Here is an 18,860-nt window from a genome sequence, read left to right on the forward strand (position 1 = left end):
GTTTTAGAGCCAATTCTTAGTTATATATAAGGAGAAGGGAAAGGAACAAGTATTTATTAAGTATCTACTACGAACCAGGCATTGTGCTAATTGCTTCACAAATATTATCTTATTTTATACCCACAAAAACCAGGGAGTACAGAACTGTTATGATTTCCATTTTACAATAGAAGAAACTGAAGCAGATAAAAGTTAAGTGGCTTGCCCAGAGACCCACAGGTACTAAGTCCCTGAGGCTGGATTTTAATTCAGGTCTTCTGGACTCCACAAGTCAAATGTGCCTTTTTTTAGTTGGTACAACTAAACTTAGAGTTAGTACAACTCTATCTTGATAATCAATACAAATCATAAGAATAGAATTACAGGAGAAATGGTTAAAATTAAATAATAGCTAATATTTATGGACTATTTTAACAAAAACATCAACGTTATGGGAAAAAAGAAAATGTTGTACTCCAAGTTCCCCCAACACCCATATGCTGAAAGTAACTCTCGAGCATCAGTAACTTTTCATCAGTGAACACAAAACTGCCTTTTTCCATGAATAAAAATTTGTTATCTAGAAAGCTTAACAATTTAAACAGAGGTGGATTCTGTTTTATCATTTGATAATAGCAATACTTAACATTTATCTAGTACCTCCTATATGCTAAACACTTTACAAATATTTATCATTTGACTTTCACAACAACCCTGAAAGGTATGTTACTGTCAAGGAAACAGAGGGAGAGAGATTAGGTGACTTGCCTATTTAAATAATGAAAGGTGGGAGGGAAAAAGAGAAGTGGCATAGTAGAAAGAGTGCTGGATTTAGGGTCAAGTCCCAGCTTTGCTATTTATTAACCATGTGACGGTGATAGGACTACTACTACTACTACTACTACTACTACTACTACTACTACTACTACTACTACTACTACTATTAAAAACTCACATTTAGATGTGCTTATTATATACCAGGTACCATGCTAGTTTAGCCTATTTAACCCTCAGAACAACCCTGGGAGGTCAGTGCTGTTATTATCCCCATTATTCAAGTGAGGAAACTGAGGCAAGCAGGATTAAATGACTTGCCCAGGGTTACACAGCTAGTAAATTCCTGAGACCAAATTTGAACTCAGGTTTTCCTTACTCCAGGGTCCAGCGTTCTGTCCATTATAACTGTCAAGCTTCCTGAAACAAATCTAAGCACTAGCAAGTCACTTTCCTCTTTTCAATCTCATGCTCACCTATAAAATAAGATTAGTCTAATGTAATGGGCTGAGGCTTGAGTTGATGCACTGAGGTCCCAAGCACATGAGGCTAAATAGTAATTGGACCATACTCTATTAATATATAAGCTTGGAGAAAGAATGGCCCCCACCCACTCTTTGTGCAAGTCCTGATGTGTTGTATAGGAAATGACGATTTTGGTGGGTGGAAGCAGGGGAGTGGAAAAGGAAGGGGAGGAGAGGCTTTTGAGATTGCCATTGTCACGGTTGGCTCAGGCGTCTCTCTCTCTGCTAGCTGGCTTCCTGTCGCAACTGCCCATATTTGCTATCGCAATCTTTATTCACCTCTTCACTTCAATAAATATTGAAGATTTTCCCCTTAACCTGAATTCCTGACTCTGGCTGATTTTAAATACGCGGTCATTACAGTCTAAATGACCTCTAGTCCCTTCCCATTCTTAATCTAGGATAGCATGAAATAAAGGTATGGCAAATAATACATCTTATATAAAATCCCCTAGCAGAAGCACTGAGCCTTGGGCTCAGCATCCCTATGAACAAACTAGATTGAGTTGGGCTTTTGATCCCTCCAGTGGCATAAGTATGTTTATTCTTACAAAGAGACTCCAAAATTAAGGGACAGAGTCTGAAAGTTCTTGAGCCTAAACCACACTACTAGAAATTTCAAATCTCTCTTTCAACCCCAATCATGGCTTCTCTACCACCACTGATCCCAACTTCTAAACTGCAACCTGACAGTTATTATTGGGTTCCTCTATCACTAATGTACAGATTTGATGGGAAGGATGGAAGCCAACAGCTTCTCCTGCCCATGAACTCTGTCCCCTTCTGATTATGGCAGTAATTCCCAGAATCTCTCATCAGAAAGGAAGCTTTGTATCTGATTTGTTTTTGTATATTTTTGGAATACAGAAGAAGAGAATAATTTTGAAAAACATTCAATTCTAATTCAATGAAAAGAACAACTCAAAACTGAATACTGCAAAATTATTATGACCAAGCTTGGCCCCAATTAAGGCTTATGACAAGGCAAGTTTCCCCTCTCTAATACCTTCTTAAAGGTAAAATATTATGGAATAGATGAAACATTAAATATGTCCAACTTTTCTAATATGCTGGTTAGTTTTTTCTGGGAGGGAGAAGAGGAAGACATTAAATATGTCCAACTTTTCTAACATGCTGATTAGTTTTTTCTGGGAGGGAGAAGAGGAAGACTATATTGGGAAATGTAAGTGATATAAAAACAGAAGGTATCAATAATTTTTTTTAAACCAAAACCTGGTATCTTCTGCTTTAAGTAGTAGTGAATATGGATTTAAGTACCATGTGCTTAAGCCTTAACCTAAGGCTGAGAGACACACCATGACATCCTCATTCTTGAAGACTGTTAAATACTTTGAGAAGAAGAGACTGCATTTTTCATTAGGGCAGCTGATCTCTGCCTCCAGCTTTCTGCCTCTATTAAACAAGCATGTTCCTCCATAAGATCCATTTTTTAGCAAAAGGGGGAAGCTACTTGGATAAGTCCTTGGAAGAGATGTTAGGTGGATAAGAGTTCCAATATCTGAGTGAAACTCAACATTCTCTCAGTAAAGAATTGTAAAAAGTATGGAACATTTGGAGACTCTGAGGACAACAAAAGATTGACATTTGTGTAAGAAACAAATGCAAAATTGGAATTTCAGCTCATTTGCACTTTTCTTAAAATCTCTAGAACTAAAAGACCTCTGAAGCCATTTAACCCAGTTCCTTAACTTTATGGATACAGAAGGGGAGGCTCAGAGAAAATGATTTTGTCCAAGTTCCCACAACTAGGCTATGGCAAAGCCAAAGCTAGATTCCAGGTCTCCTCAATCCCAGTGTTCAGTGTTTTTAACACTGTACCACACAGTGTTTTATTTTTTTCTGGATTTACTAAAAACAAATCTGAAGACTCATGAAGGCTTTTCCATCCTATTTATGTAGAACAAAGATGGGGATAAAAGAAGAGAAGGCGGGGAGGGGAATAAATAACTGCAAGTTTTTTTCTTTTCAAAAGTTAACAGTATCTATTACTATTCAATACCTTTCAAAATCATGTAGTGATAAAATTTTTTTAGAACTATAAGACATATCAAAGGTCATCTAATCCAATCCCTTCATCTTACCAATGAAGATAATGACTAGCTAGATGGAGATCACAAGGATGATAAATATCAGATGAAATCAAGACTCAGATTTCCTGATCACCAATACTGGATATCTTGCCCACAAAATTAGAAGTGAATCTTTTATTGTGGACAAGTCCCGGGATCTTATTAGCCTACAGAATTCCTGTTGATGAAAATTTCTTCTACTAATGAAAATCAGCACCTATTCTTCATCTTATAGCCTTACAGACTATATGGGACAGACTATATGTCAGTAAATATGGTGACTCAAATTCAGATCTTCCTTATTCTGAGGCCTTCTCTATAAGCCACACTGTTTCTCATGGTTTAATGGAAGCAGAATATACTTACTCTTATCTAAGATGTTCACAATTCATTTAGTTTAGATCCTTGGAATTCAAAAACATTCAATTTTTAAAGAGATTAAATTGAAAAGTTGTTTAAACAAACAACCAAAGTGCCTCTACTAGATAGAGAGGTCTTTAAATGAACTGATATTGAAATGTAAGATTAAAGTCCAATGGTCTTATGATGAAGAGAGCCAGAGAGAGGACTGTGGGGACTGAAGGTAGATCACAACATAGAATTTTCAGTTTTTTTGTTGTTGTTTGCTTGCATTTTGTTTTCTTTCTCATTTTTTTTCTTTTTGATCTGACTTTTCTTGTGCAGCATAACTGTGGAAATATGCATAGAAGAATTGTACAGATTTAACATACATTGGATTACTTGCCCATTAGGGTAAGGGATGGGAGGAAGGGAGGGAGAAAAAAATTTGGAACACAAGATTTTGCAAGGATGAGTATTGAAAGTTATGTATATGTTTTAAAAATTTAAAAAAAAAACTTAAAAAAAAAGAAATATCAGGCTAATTAAATGACAAGATTTATGTTGGCTCTCAAGTCAGTCAAGTTATTTTTACATTTTTGTGCTTTGGGGGTTATAAATGCCTTTTTTCTGTGTATTATCAATCAACTCCATTACCTCCAACACCAGAACTTTCCTATTTGTGCTAGGTGTGTTTATAAAACCCACAGAACACCAACTTAAGTTCCAGTATCTCACTTTAGAAAACAACAATCCACCCTACACCACTACCCAATACACACAGTGCATACATAAATTTCCAGGAGCAAGAGAGGACAAAATGGCGTGGTTGCCTAATATTTTACCTTACCCAACAGGACTTGCAAGGTCAATAAACCAAAACCTGTCAGAAGCCCTTCCATCATTCACTTCAAAATAAATAAATCGATTTCTGTTCAAAGAAGAACAAAGTATTTTTCCACAAGACTAAAAGGTCACTTAATGTCATTGCTGAAAAAACCTAGTGATAGGGGACTGTGTCCTTATAAATAGCATGGAGCAATAGAGGCCTTTAGGTTGATGACCATATTGTGACAACAGGGTGTAAGGAGCAAAGATGACTGCACTCCATGACCCAAAGACAAGGCCAGGCTGATTCTGAGGACTACTATGTTTGGACAATCACTTTTGAAAAATTTGCCATGCCACATTTTTTCTTTCTCGTATATCCATAAACTTTCCCCATTTCTGCTTAGGGGACACTATTAAATTAAAATGAATAGAACCAGAATTTTCTATTTGCCTACATATAGTTGAAAAATAGTGAATTGTTAATATATTTGTGTGACACTTTTAAATTAAAGCATATTCCTATAGATACCTCCATGGATACTCAACACCCTATGTGATAGGCAGGATAGCACCATTATTTTCATTTTACACAAAAAGATTATGATTTATCAAAAATCACAGTGAATTTACAAAATAGCCAGGGTTAAAACTCAGTTCTCTTGGTTCCCAGCACTCTATCTACTATACCAGTTATTTCCAAGATTTCCAATTATTAGCAAGCAATCACTTTGCCATTAAAACCCAACATGAGAAATGGATATCTCTCAGGTAGTGGAGAAGCTTTTTGAGGAGGTATGGGAAATATTTAGTATAAAACTATGTTATTTTATTAAAATTAATCTCTGTATTTTATTTCTTATATGGATATTCATGGTAAACTCTAGACAGATTCTTAGACAGAGTTGTACTTGCCTCTTCATAAGTGTATTTCAACATAATTCGTCTCCTTTGTATTTCTATGTATTTTATTTTATGCATTTAAAAACATTATTCTGAGAAATTTATAGATGTTACTGTTCCATCCCCTGCACTATTTATAGACTTTACTAGAAGACTACAGTCTTCACTAGAAGGAGAATCTATTACAAGTCAATAAGTATTTATTAAGCACCTACTATTCATCAAGCACTCTGCATTAGACAAAAGGAGGATGGGGGGGGGGGGAGAACAGCCCCTCCTCTTAACTAAGAGCAACCCAACATTTAGTTTTCCTGTTTTTTGAATAGCCTAGTAGATCTCAAAAGTAATCTTATTCTAAAACAGTAGTGAGAAAATAATGGAAAAGATATATTCCTTCTACAATGTTCTAATGTTAAATTGTATAGAATGAATCTGTTACTATGTAACAGATTCTTCAGGGAAGCGGCAAGCATCTTAACAGGCTTTTACCAATTTCATTCTGAGAATGCATAAAGAGAAGTAGAGGAATTGAATGTTCTCTGGGATTACCTGCAGCCCCAGCAGTGAGGTCAATGGCAGCTTGGATAGCAGGATTGGACTTCATATTGTCCCACTTATTTGTCTCCCTCTTGGAATGGAAATATCCAGAGCTTATGGTTGATAATGCATACTCCTGGGAAAAAGAAAAACAACAACAACATTAAGCAAGCCTTTAGGTTTGATTATTTAGATTGACAACTAGTAACTAGGACTTATTGGCAGGGGAGGGGAAGGACTGCTATGGTGTCATTGAACTTCACTCTTAAAAATATGTTTTTAAAATTACAGATTAAAGTCAATGAAGAATTGAGAACCCCAGCAATCAATATACAACTTATATAAAACCTAATGGTTTTGCTTGACAAGAATTCTGATGACTTACTAGAAACTAGGAGAGAAGACTTAATTAACTAGGGAACAAATTATCAACTATAAATGTAACTTTTTTTTTCAGTTAATGAGCATTAGTTTTTCTCTTTTCCCCAACTCCCATTAGTTGTCCCATAGTCTAAGCTAAAGTTCTAAAGCTATATAACAGATCAGTTTCAAAACTTATGCTATGGCCAAAGCTCCTAAGAAACACTAACAAAATTAAGAGATCTGGAAGAAAAGAAAAAACAAAACAAAACAAAACCCTGCTCTATCGCTTTGTTTCTCATAAATCCTGCTGTTTCTGGGAAGGATTAGAAAAGGAAAAAAAGGAGGGTGGAGACAAAAGCTGGAGATGAGAATCAAAAAATATCAATGAAAAAGGCTCTCAGCAGATATTTATTCCAATGCAAACAAGAATTCATCTACATCTCTGATGAGTGTTGATAAGGCAGGTTTTTCACTGCAGACCTCCAATCTAGGTAACAGGGTGGATGGAAACGCATATTTATTAATATAGAAAATAATCATTATTTTGATACTGTACTGTTATGAAATAAAGGGAATTACTAAATATAAAGATAATAAAAACAATGTACATTTGATACCTTTACAAAGTAGCTTTGTAAAGGGAAGGAGGAAAGAGCAATGATAGAGAAATATGAAACTGGCTTAGAGCAGACATTCTATCAAAAGCACCTTTTGAGTATTATCAGATCCCAAGAATGAATCCTACTTCAAAAAGAATATAGTTGACCAAAACTCCACTGAAGCAAGTTAAGTTAACGCTTTTGTTAGTCAGACTAAGGAACTTGGTAAAAATTCTAGCAGCACTGAAAGGTAATCACTTTCCCGTCCAAGGGAAAAAATAAAATAAAATAAAATAAAAATGGTGGCAGTTGCCCACAACTCTTAACTTTTGAAGAATGGAAAGGAAAAGGCCCTGCTTGGACATAGGGAAATAGTATTTGTGAATTTTCAGTTGCTAACACAAAATCCATGGTTTAAAGTTAACTACTTTCAACACTCCTCTTTATCCTTAATCAATTTCTTCTACGGAGGAGGGACTCTCAGAAAGAAAAAAACAAAGAAGCTACTTTTCAGGTGGCAACAGTTTTCAACAGACACCTTTCTCTTTCCTGGGTTTTGGGGTAAGGGTGGATACATTTTTCCACCAGAAAAAAAAAAAAAAAAAAAGTTGGGGTAGGTGGGAGGAAAGAGTTGCAAATGCCCAAGCTGTCTCCCATGTATATTACAAAAACTCAGCGTGGAAGGGTATCATCCCATTCATAAAATCTCACGGCTTCTCTGGGCAGAGTCAGCAGCACAACTAAGGTCACCTACTAAATGACACCATTCAGAATGCAACTCAAGGGACGAAAGGATACAGTGACTGACAGTTTCAGGGGCAAGGTGAAGGAGCCCGGGGAGGTGAACAGCTGGTTTCCAGTTGTTATGGGCATATTATTCCCAAATCTTCGGGACACAAATCCCTCCAACCAGGTTCGTCCGCTTCTCCCCTTGCCCACCCGGGATTGGGGTGGGGGGAACAAAGCACGAAAGGGGTCCTTCCCACCCTCTACTACCGGGGAGTGCTGCAAGTACCGACTGCACGTGTCAGAGGGGGGCAGGGAAAGCGTCAGAGCCAGTTCTCGGGAAAGCGCAGGGAGCCGAACGGGAGGAGGAAACTATAAGATTCGCCTTCTCTTCTCTTTCCTAAGTACGGGATTCCTCCTCCTTTCCCCGAGGCTCCCAGCGCACATTGCAAAGACCCGGGCCTGTGCGGCGCACAGCTCACCAATGCGCCCGGCGCCCAGGGACGGCCGCCTCAGTCTCCTCCTCCGCCGCCGCCCGTACGCGATGTAAGTTGCTAGAGGCGGCAGCTGCATTTACTCCATGGCCCTGACCGGGCCGTTTAACCCGGGGTGCGCGTTACACCCCCACCGCGCCGCCCCGCCCCCGCAGACTTATATAGACGCACGACTCTGGCGCGCCTGCACCGCGCCCCCCTCCTCGCCTGCGCGCTCCCCCTGGCCATCCTGCCCCCTCTAAGCCTTCTTCCCCAGCTCAGCCAGTCAGGCGGGAAAGCGGAAGTCAAGGAACAGCCACGGCGGGCCTGGACTGCGCTCCGCCCCGGAGCCTGCGGCCTCTAGAGCTCCTACCGCGCAACTTGTATCCCCTAGGAGCGCTGCGCGTCCCCTACGCGGGCACCCCAGCGCATCCGCGGCTTCCTGCGCCACCGCCGCCTCCTCCGCTGCTGTGTAGGGTGTGCAAGCGGGAAGCAATGGAATGGACCTTTTCTAATTGGTTTTCGGTGGAATCACTCGTTATCCCCTATTCTAATCCCGCTTCTTCTGCCCACCCCTCCCCTCTACGGGCTTCTGAACTCCTATTTGGGGATGTCATGAAAGCAGGAAGGGGACCAAGGACTTTACAATCTGGTAGACTGGACTTTTGCTTGGCTTTAGGAGACTTTGTGATTATCAAGTGACTTTCAGTTCCTGGGCCTAAGTTTTAATGGGGTCGTATTTAGAAATTAGTCACTTTGTGACTTCACTTATATATAATAAGTATCCTATTGCCTTCTCAATGCATGGGAGAAGGACTAGAGGGAAGGGGAAAATTTGAAATTATAAATAAAAAAAAAAGATTATTGAAAAATAAACTTTTTTTTAAAGTCGTTCGTTTTGACGGAAGACATTCTTTCTAACGTAAGGAGCTTGGAAGTAAGGATGCAGAGTTGGGAAATAAATGCAAAAACATTACCGGGGGAAAGCCTCTCTCCTGCTCCCACACCCCAAAAAGGGCTTGAGAGAAAGCCATTTCTCTTTGGGAACGGGAATTCGTGATATTATTCCAAATTAATTGAATACTCACCGTGACAGTACCTGGCACAGAAAAAAAAAAGATTAATCTATTTCTTATGGACAGGACTCTGTGCAAAGCACTACAAGGCTGCCACATTAGTAAGACCACAGTATCTACTTTAAGAGCTAGAGTATAGATTGAATATCTTTTAATGACTGCTATGACTTTTTCCTTTAGGATTATAATTTTTAAAAACTACGGTATTATTAGTGTTGGAGAGCTCTTAATAGAAAACGGATCTACTTTATAAATCAGTAGCCTCGGAGAGAGAAGAGTTGAGGATTTTTTGTTTGTTTTCAGGACCAAAGAAACTCATGCATAACTGGAGAAAAGTAATTATCCCTTCCATATTCTGATAAAATAGAAGCGCACAGCAGTCTATATACTCAGGAAGTAACATTCCTACTCAAAGTGCTCTGACTCAGATACTATGTTTCCAATTTCATTTCCTCCAAATTGGTTGTGTTCTTAAAGTTTAATCCCATTCTGCCTCTTACTAAGAAAATTTTTTCCCATGTGGCATTGTAACATTGCATCATAGAAAATACATTTTAACATGCTGTCCCTTGAAAAGACAAAATAGCATGATATTATTGCCAATCTAATCCTAACTTCTACTGAAACTCAGCACTAGTATTTAAATAATTTTACAATAGTTTTTTACTTTGAGTATGAAGTTGATTATAAAAATCTCACATGAATGTAGTTAATTAAAAAGTTGGGTGTGGCTTCTTTAAGCTTTCTATTAACAAAATCATAAAACTGCAGATCTCATACCTGCAAGAACTCTTATAGATCATTCAATCCAATTTATTTTAAATTACAGGGAGGTTAAATGACTTGCACATGGCCAAGAGGCTAATAGATATTTTAAAGGCATAGATACAGGTATTATTTTATTGGATTTTCACACCAACCCTTTAAAGGTTATTATTGTCAACATTTTACAGTTACCTAAGACGACACTGCAAGTAAACATCTGTGGCAATATTTGAAATTAAGTCTTTTCTACTTCTAAACTAATGCAGTAATCTACTGTGCCACCTAGGGGACTAGTTAGTAATGGATCTTGTAGTAGTAGTAGTAATGAATCTTGCCAAAAATCTACTACTTTTTTTCCAGTGAGATAAACATAAGTAAAGGCATTTTAAAAAATCTTTAACATTTTATCTGATGATAAGCTATTATTATTATGCCATGTGGTAATGATATTACTGGCACACTAAATAACTAGAACACCTACCTCCCATGGTTGTTATGAGAATAAAATAATATTTGCATAGTACTATGAAAACTTTAATGTGCTATATAAATATTAGCTATTATTTTTACAGCTGACATGTAAAGTTTTAAAATGTGCAAAATGCTTTGCTTGCAGTTTTGTTTAATACTCATAAACCTATGAAGTTGGTATTATTTTTTCCATTTTTACAGATGAAGAAACTGGGGTTCAGAGATTGTGCTATTTGTTCAGGGTCACACAGCTATCAAGTGGTTGGATTGGAATTTGAATCTAAGTCTTCCTGTCTCCACGTCCAACATTCTACCTACTGCTAATAAATAGTGCATTTTAAATTGTTTCAAGCAATAATGAAATTTACATCAAGCTATCCATATTCTCCATTCCCTTGTAATCAGTAATAGGCATTCCAACTCTATTGCAAAGTTCAACTTCCATTGGAATGCCAAATGTATGCTTGCCAAAAAAAAACTATTTATGGAGAACTCAGGGCAAACACTCACAAGGTGGTCACAGGGCAAGCACTCACAAAGTGATCAGGAAAAGCAATACAAGGATACTCTCAAGATCTCTCTTAAAAACTTTAGAATTGATTGCATGACATGGGAGATATTAACACAGGACTGCCCAGCATGATGTGCCCTCATCAGAGAAGATGCTGTGCTCTATGAGCAAAGCAGAATTGAATTAGCTCAGAAGTTAGAGAAACCACTCCAAAAGCTCATAGGGACTATTTGTGTCTGACCTGTGGCAGAGCATTCCAAGCTCAATTTGGTCTGTTCAGTCACAATTTGGACACATTGTAATTCGACTCTAACATAACAATATCAATTTAGTCCTCTTCAAGAATGAAGTCAACAACTAATCAACCAACCATTTACAGTAGAGGTTAAGGTTAGAGTTTTAGTCTTCAACCATGGGACAATTTGTCACATGAAGCAACCAACCTAAGAAAGGATTGAGGACAAGATATGACTTTTTATATACCGTGCTCTAACCATTGTTTTTCATGTTTTTAATTTTAACATGTAATTTGGAATATGAAGTGTCTATAAAAAGAATCAGGAGCTCTTTCCAATAGTGTAGTCCATTAGAAGAATATTTGGTAATAATAGCACCTTTTCAAAGTTTTAGATGCTTTTAAATATTTAATTCAAAACAGTTTTTTGAATTGCTGACTACTTCCACTATTTCTATTTTATAAAAGGGAAGATAAATAAAGGGAATTCAAATGACTTAATCAGTGAGTGAAGTATAGGCTTTAGTTGTCTTGATTGCCCACCACTCTATTTAGCTTTGGTATTATCTTTAACCAAGTTCTTGTAAAAATTAAGTCTCCAATGCCTTTATTTTAAGGATGACTCTATGTTATCTCCCATTGTCTTAGGGCTGGGCAGAAGTTGGAGGCATAAGTTTTTGCTTTTAAATATGGATTTAAATCAAGAAAACAAGATTGCAGGTTTTTCCCCTAATTCGTTCACAGCTTCTGCTTGTTTGCCTATTTTGAGATTGCACAACCATCTCTAGCTATCTTTGTCCTAAAGTAGTTGGTGTGACGTTGGTTAGGGTTAGGGGCAGAATGATCAGTTTTGCAAAATGGAAAAAAAAAGTGAACAAGTTGCTGTTTCTAAGAAATTTCTCAACATGCTGGTTAATGATACTTTATTTTAAAAGTGAATAATTCCACTAAAGCAGGTTACCTGCTCACCCCAACTCTGAGGTAGTTTATATCTCAGATGTCCTTGTTTCCTTTGAAAGTGAACAAATCGTTCCATAAACACTTCACAGAAAATGAAAATGTATGTCATCTCTACTTTAAAATTTCTAAATCATCAAAAAATATTTTTTCTATTTTAATATTTTTAAATTTCATATTGAATGGTGGATAGGGTTTCTGACTACTTTTTTGTAAAAGTGGGGAAATGTGCTCTCTAAATGAGTCCTTAAAACACTGAGATAGTGTTATAAAAGGGGACAACCTATTTTATAGGACTTGCATTGGAAACAACTACAAGGATAGCTCAGCTGATTATAACCACATATAAAGCACGTATATAAAAGGCATTGTGTTCTTTGGTTCATAAAAAATAAGAAAAAATAAAAGAATTAATTGCATTAAAGATCAAGTGAATTTTAGAAATTAGTTTTTGGCAAATATGTCTAAATTTGGAGTCAGAGGATCTGATTTCAAATCTTAGCCATCTCTTCCCTAGGTGATCTTGGATAATTTTTCAATTTAGATTTAGTTTTCCTATGTAAAATAAAAAGTATGGAAGAATAGTCATTTACAGATACAGTTCTAAGTAGTGGAGAAACAAATAAAGACTAATATGTGAACCTACTCTTACTTTCTATTAGGGAGATCTCTAATGAGGTAAATAACTGGGTGCATACAAACTATATATAGCATATATGGAAAATACTCAGAGGAGAAGGCATTAACAGGAAAGACAGCAGAAGGAAAGATTTGAGTTGTCATAAAGCAAGACAAAGAAAATAAATGGTATAAGGAAAGGGATAGCACATTCCAAGGATAAAATATAACTATAAAGAAGAAAGATGAAATGTCATGTTTGATCAACCCCAAAGGGCCAGTGCAATTGGATTGTTGTCATTGCTGTTGTTGGTGGCTGTGGGTGATGTAGTGGTCCTTTCTCAAAGAGGACCAATGACATCATGAAAGTGATATTTTAATTTACCTGTGAATTGTATTTAATTGGGGCAGAGCTGTGCAGTCATCAGCTTCCCTCTCTCCTCTAGTCATCAGAATCCAGTGACAAGATCTAAGTCTTGTCGACTGGAGATGGCCCTGGATGCAGTAGATGACTTTGGTCTTTCTAAATTAAGATCTTTCCCAGGTTTCATTTGTCAGAGGCCATGCCCATTCTATGACTAAGGGCTATATAAGAATTGAGGCAAATGATAGCCTAATTAACCATCACTAAAATATCTGTCTGAGAGAGGAAGACCTTGAAGGTCAAGACAGGGAAAGTGAAAGTGTGTAGTCACTGCAGGAGGTAATGGCCTGGTAAGAAATGAGGACTCATAGTGAGTACAAAGAACAGAATTAGAAGCCATAAAACAAAGAAAAAGGTGAAATGATTCTATCTATCTATCCATACATCCCTCCATCTATCAATCTAATCAGTTAAAGCATTTTCCAAGTATATGGAGAGAAATGGAACATTTGTGAGTGAGGGCAAGATCAAGGGAATGACCCTCTCTGTGTGTCATTGAGATAGAGTGAAGGACTAGGTCATGGCTATCAAGGAGATTGAGAAACTAGCATTTTAGCCAAAAATTGTCTGAGACAATTTATTAGCACACAAGAATTTCTCCTTAGAGAGAGGTTTAGCCACGCAAAATTATCCTGCTAATCCTTTCTTACCCAAGAAACTTTTTATATTAAATATTAAACAAAAAAATAAAATTCTACATTTAAAGTTTTACAAAGATACAAAGATACATTTATTAAGCAAACAATAGTAATATTAATGAGTTACATCATTCAAGAAAATATCTTCCAGAAAAAAAAATATTCTTTCTAAAAATTCTACTTTCACTAGCTTTATACATCCACAGAAATAAAAAGAAAAAAGAATATACATGTAGATAACTAATAGGCTAATATGGAAGGAATAGCTACTGATACTTGAACAGACTCAAGAAAGGAACAGATCCTGGGAGTCAGCTGAGTGACTCTCTCAGCAAAATTCTCAACAAAGGGAGCTGTGTGAAGAACATATAAAAGGGAAAAGGACCAGCAATTATTAAGTGACTTCTTTGAAACATTTCTTTCCTATGTTCGTTTACTGCTATTATTCTTTAAGTCAGAAGCTATGCTTACCATTAGCCAGTATATATTTATGGAAGAATATGTTCTAAGCTTATGAATAGTTCACACCAATTCTTTTTTTTTTTTTTAAATAATTTTTTATTGATAGAACGCATGCCGGGGCACACCAATTCTTTCTATGTCATCTCAGGAAATGCTTTTCCTAAAAGTGCTAAATCTATTGGCTGACTATTAAAAGGGAAGCACATCAACTTAGGAGCTACAGTAATATGACTAGCCATATAAAAGTTTATCTCTAAAGCCTGGGGTAGCAATTTACCCTTCTAGAGATCCAATTTGAGTGCAAGTTGGAAAAATATCCTATATGAGGTAGATAGATAAGATAGAGATAGAGATATAGAATATGTATGTATGTATATGCCTACATATACATGCATAAATATATATTAATATAATTCTCACACACATAAAAATATAAATAATTTACATAAAATGCATATCAAGTAGTTTGAGAAGAGGATGCATTAGCATCTAGAAGGGGGCAAAAAAAATCTTCAGATAGAAAGTGGCTCTTCAGTTGAATTTTGAAAAAAATCTGGGATCCCCAGAAATAGAAATAAGGAGGAAATGCATTCTAGGTATTGGGCAGGGGGAGGGGAATTCCATGCAGAAGCCACAGGAGATGGAGTATTGTGAGTACAGAACAGTAAGTAAGCCAGGATAGCTGGATTGCATAGTGATTAGATGGGGAAAATGTATAAGAAGCATGAAAAAGTAGATTAGGGACCTAGTTGTAAAATTATTTTAATGTTAAATAGGGAAGTTTATATTTGCTCTTTCAGGAGAAAGGAATCACTGGAACTTACTGAACAGAAGAAGGGACAAAGTCAGATTTACTCTTTAGGAAAGCTATTTTGGCAAATTAGCTAATATCTTCTTATTATTAGCTTATTGAGAAAGGCAACAGTTCCTTGCTTTTTTCTTGATTAAGATTGTCTTTAAAATAGTGTTCTTTTCTCATTATAAAGACTGGCTCTTTTAACACTTTTCAAAATTTTGTGGAAAGCATTGACTTGCCCTGGGTCACACAGCTAATAAGTGAGCCAGATTACTGTACCACATCACTGCAGTTTTTTCCTTGTTCCTTCCACTCCCATAATCAAATATCATTTATTAAGGGTTCCTTTGATACACAGTCCTAGCGGTATGGAAAGACAACTTTACCAATAGCCACCATACAAAGGAATTTCTTTAATTTTTTCTTAATATATGCTTTCAGTCTTCAGCAACCATATTCTTACATGGCTACTTACAGCCTCATCAAGGTTTTGAGAGTTAATAAACATTTCAATTCTTCTCAGGCTTACAAAGAAATAATTCCACTGAGTTATGAATATTAAAACATAATTTCACCACAATCATTTGGAATAATGGATGCTGTCCTAGTGTTTGGCATTGTTAATTTCAGCTGTGATTCTCTTTCAATTCAGCTATCCAAATTACAATGGCGATCGTATGTGTATACATAGATAACACACATAGAAACACACGTATATGTATGTATGTGCATGTCTTTAGTACTACTTTTTAAAAATCCCTCTTTTTGGAAAAATAGATAATAAAACATTCACTATTTCTCACAATGTTAGCCCACTTATGGTCACAATAGTAAAGATCTGAAGCTTGAACTCTGTCCCTTGACACTACTAGAAAAATGAAACAACTTTGTTAAGTTCAAAGGGCAGGGATTTTATTGCTGGCAAGAAAGTAGGACAAAGTTCAATCCTACTAATTCCCCTTCAGTCTTGTTAGGTGAAGTCTTAGAGTAATTTTCTTTTCTTTTTCTTTCTTTCTTTCTTTCTTTCTTTCTTTCTTTCTTTCTTTCTTTCTTTCTTTCTTTCTTTTTTTTTAGACAGGTAGTTTAAATACTACCATTACTATTTATTGGCATTATTATTATTTTTATTATAGCTTTTTATTTACAAGATATATGTATGGGTAATTTTTCAGCATTGACAGTTGCAAAACTATAGTAATTTTCATGGTCCATAATTGTCAAGATGAGAGAGGAGAGGAATTTTCTTTAACTTACAGTATTGGGACAAAAAATGCTGGTTGCACATACCAACTCCCTTAGCAGGAGTATTTGATATAAATAATTCAAAAGACAATATCTAAGGACTTCTCCAACATGACTCTGAATCTCAAAAGGATAGAAAATCCCTGTAAACTAAAAAAAAAAAAAAAAAAAACCTGATGGACTCCCTTTGGAATATTTCATAGTCTCTGAATCATTATCCAAACCAGAAGGTGGCAGTGTAGCAGAAAATATGAAAAAGGTCTGTGAAAGTGGGCAGTAGTGGAGAAAGCTACTCATAGCCAGATAGTAAAGCCATGAAAAAGTGAAGGTCAATTGAATCAAATCACTCCCTCCTCCCACTTAAAGAACCTCAATCAGTCAATGAATATTTATTAAATGCCTATTATAGGACAGGCACAGTACTAAGTTCTGGGGACACAAAATGAGGCAAAAGACTGTACTGTTCTTTCCCTCTAGAAGCTTACAATTTAATGGAGAAGACAACAGGTAAACAAGTATTTTAAAAATAGACTACATGCAGAATAAATAGGAAATGATTTAAAGAGAGAAGATACTAGGATTAAGAGACTTGAAAAAAGTAAGATGCTTTATACCCAAAATAAATAATTTCCTAAGAGCCAAACCCAAGTCCATCTTGTTTTTGTATCACCCACAAGCTGAAAACAATTTGATCTTTTAAAAATATGATAAAACTTTATTTTAAAGTGCAAAACAAATAACTATTAGTTCATGAGTAGCACAAAAACAGACATGTAATTTGGCCTTTTGATGCTGTCCCCCTAGTATGCTGACCATTGTTGTAAACCCTCATACTTTATTTGGCAAAATATCTCTATGAAGTCATTGAATCAAAATCATTAAATTAGATGCAGAGAAGTCTTTAGCCAATTTGGAAAGCGTGAAATCCATCCAATAACAAGAAATGATGCTATACAGGAAGTGTATTAGAGTTGATTGAAGAGATTGTTTTACCTTGTGAGCTTGGATCAAATTGCAAGCTATCAGGATTCAGCATTTTAGTGTCCAGGAGCCAGCCCAGTGTTAGAAGTAGTTACAGCCAAACACTTGAGAGGGAATGACTTGGGGCTGGGAGAGATCCTCTGTCTCCTTTCTCACTCTCTTACCAAGAGAAATGCCCCACAGGCTTCTTAGCAATATCCCTGAAATAGCTGTGGCTGATGTCAATGTCTACTTTAAGAATCAAGGACAAAGAAGAGGCAGCATTAAGGACTCTACAAGGAATCCAAAAGAAAACTATATTGTGCTTTGAGGAAACTTCACATTGACTTTACAACAGAGAAAAAGGAACTTCCAGAAGTCAAGAATTGAGTTACTCGGTGCATACCCTTTTATCCAGCAGTGTCTCTACTGGGTCTGTATTCCAAAGATATCATGAAAGAGGGAAGAGGACCCACGTGTGCAAAAATGTTTGTGGCAGCTTTTTTTTTTTTGTGATGGCAAAGAACTGGAAACTGAATGGATGCCCATCAATTGGAGAATGGCTGAATAAGTCATGGCATATGAATGTAATGGAATATTATTGTTCTTTAAGAAACGATCAGCAAGACAATTTCAGAAAGGCCTGGAGAGTCTTATATGAATTGTTGCTAAGTGAAATGAATAGAATCAAGGGAACATTGTATACAATAACAAGATTATGTGATGGTTTGTTTGTTTGTTTGCATGATTTTTTTTTCTCCTTTTTCCTCTTTTTTTCCCTAGAGTGGAGAAGGAAAGGAAGAAACATGGAACACAAGATTTTGCAAAAATGAATGTTGAAAACTATCTTTGCATGTATTTGAAAAAATAAAATACTATAAAAATATTTAAAAATAAAAATAATAAAACAACTGAATTATTCCTGTGCCACATATGTTATAAGTTTGAACTTACTTTCCCCTGAACTCTGCCTATACTCATGGAAGAAGTATATTCCCAAAGTATATATTTGAAAGATATTTTGTATCAGTTACCTGGTAGAATGGATAGAATGTTAGACTTCAAGTCAGGAACACATTGCTTCAAATATAGTTTCAATTTTTGCTAACTGTATAACTCTGGATGAGCCTATTAAGCTTTGTTTGCCTAAGTTTCCTCAACTGTAAAGTGGAGATGATAATAGCACTTTTCTGCCAGTGCTATAGTAAAAATCAAATGAAATGCTAGTAAAGCACCCAGCATATAGTATGCTCTATTATTACCAAAATCCAACTGATGATGTAGTGGATAGAGAATAAAATTCAGAATCAGGAAGACCTAAATTCAAATCTAGCCTCAGATACTTGCTAGCAGCATGACTTTAGGCAAATTACTAAACCTCTGTTTGTCTCTGTTTTCTTAACTGTAAAATGGAGATAATTATAATACTTATCTTCCAGAGGTATTGTGAGGATTGAATGAAACAATATCTGTAAAAAGCACTTAAAACTTCCTGGCATATAGTAGGAGCTATATAAATGCTTATCCTTCTTCTTCTAACTTCTTCTTCTTCTTACTAAAATATTTTAGT

General features: G+C 36.2%; 1 protein-coding gene across 3 annotated transcripts in view; it reads right to left on the reverse strand.

Moving 5' to 3' along the window:
* SLC25A15 (solute carrier family 25 member 15) overlaps positions 1-17,433 on the reverse strand; it is a 38,521-nt gene extending 21,088 nt beyond the window's left edge. The window contains exons 1-2 of one of the 3 annotated variants that reach the window (XM_051987392.1): positions 17,324-17,433; positions 5,987-6,110 (exon numbers count right to left, since the gene is read on the reverse strand). In XM_051987392.1, coding sequence (XP_051843352.1) covers positions 5,987-6,041 — 55 coding nt within the window. In that variant the 5' untranslated portion in view covers positions 6,042-6,110; positions 17,324-17,433. Of the gene's footprint in view, positions 1-5,986; positions 6,111-8,144; positions 8,242-8,508; positions 9,354-17,323 lie in introns of those variants that run through there. The other 2 variants (XM_051987393.1, XM_051987391.1) reach the window with 2 other exon arrangements.
* Between the last annotated feature and the right edge of the window lie 1,427 nt (positions 17,434-18,860).

Source organism: Antechinus flavipes, chromosome 3 (genome assembly GCF_016432865.1).
Source record: "Antechinus flavipes isolate AdamAnt ecotype Samford, QLD, Australia chromosome 3, AdamAnt_v2, whole genome shotgun sequence".
Taxonomy (NCBI): domain Eukaryota; kingdom Metazoa; phylum Chordata; class Mammalia; order Dasyuromorphia; family Dasyuridae; genus Antechinus; species Antechinus flavipes.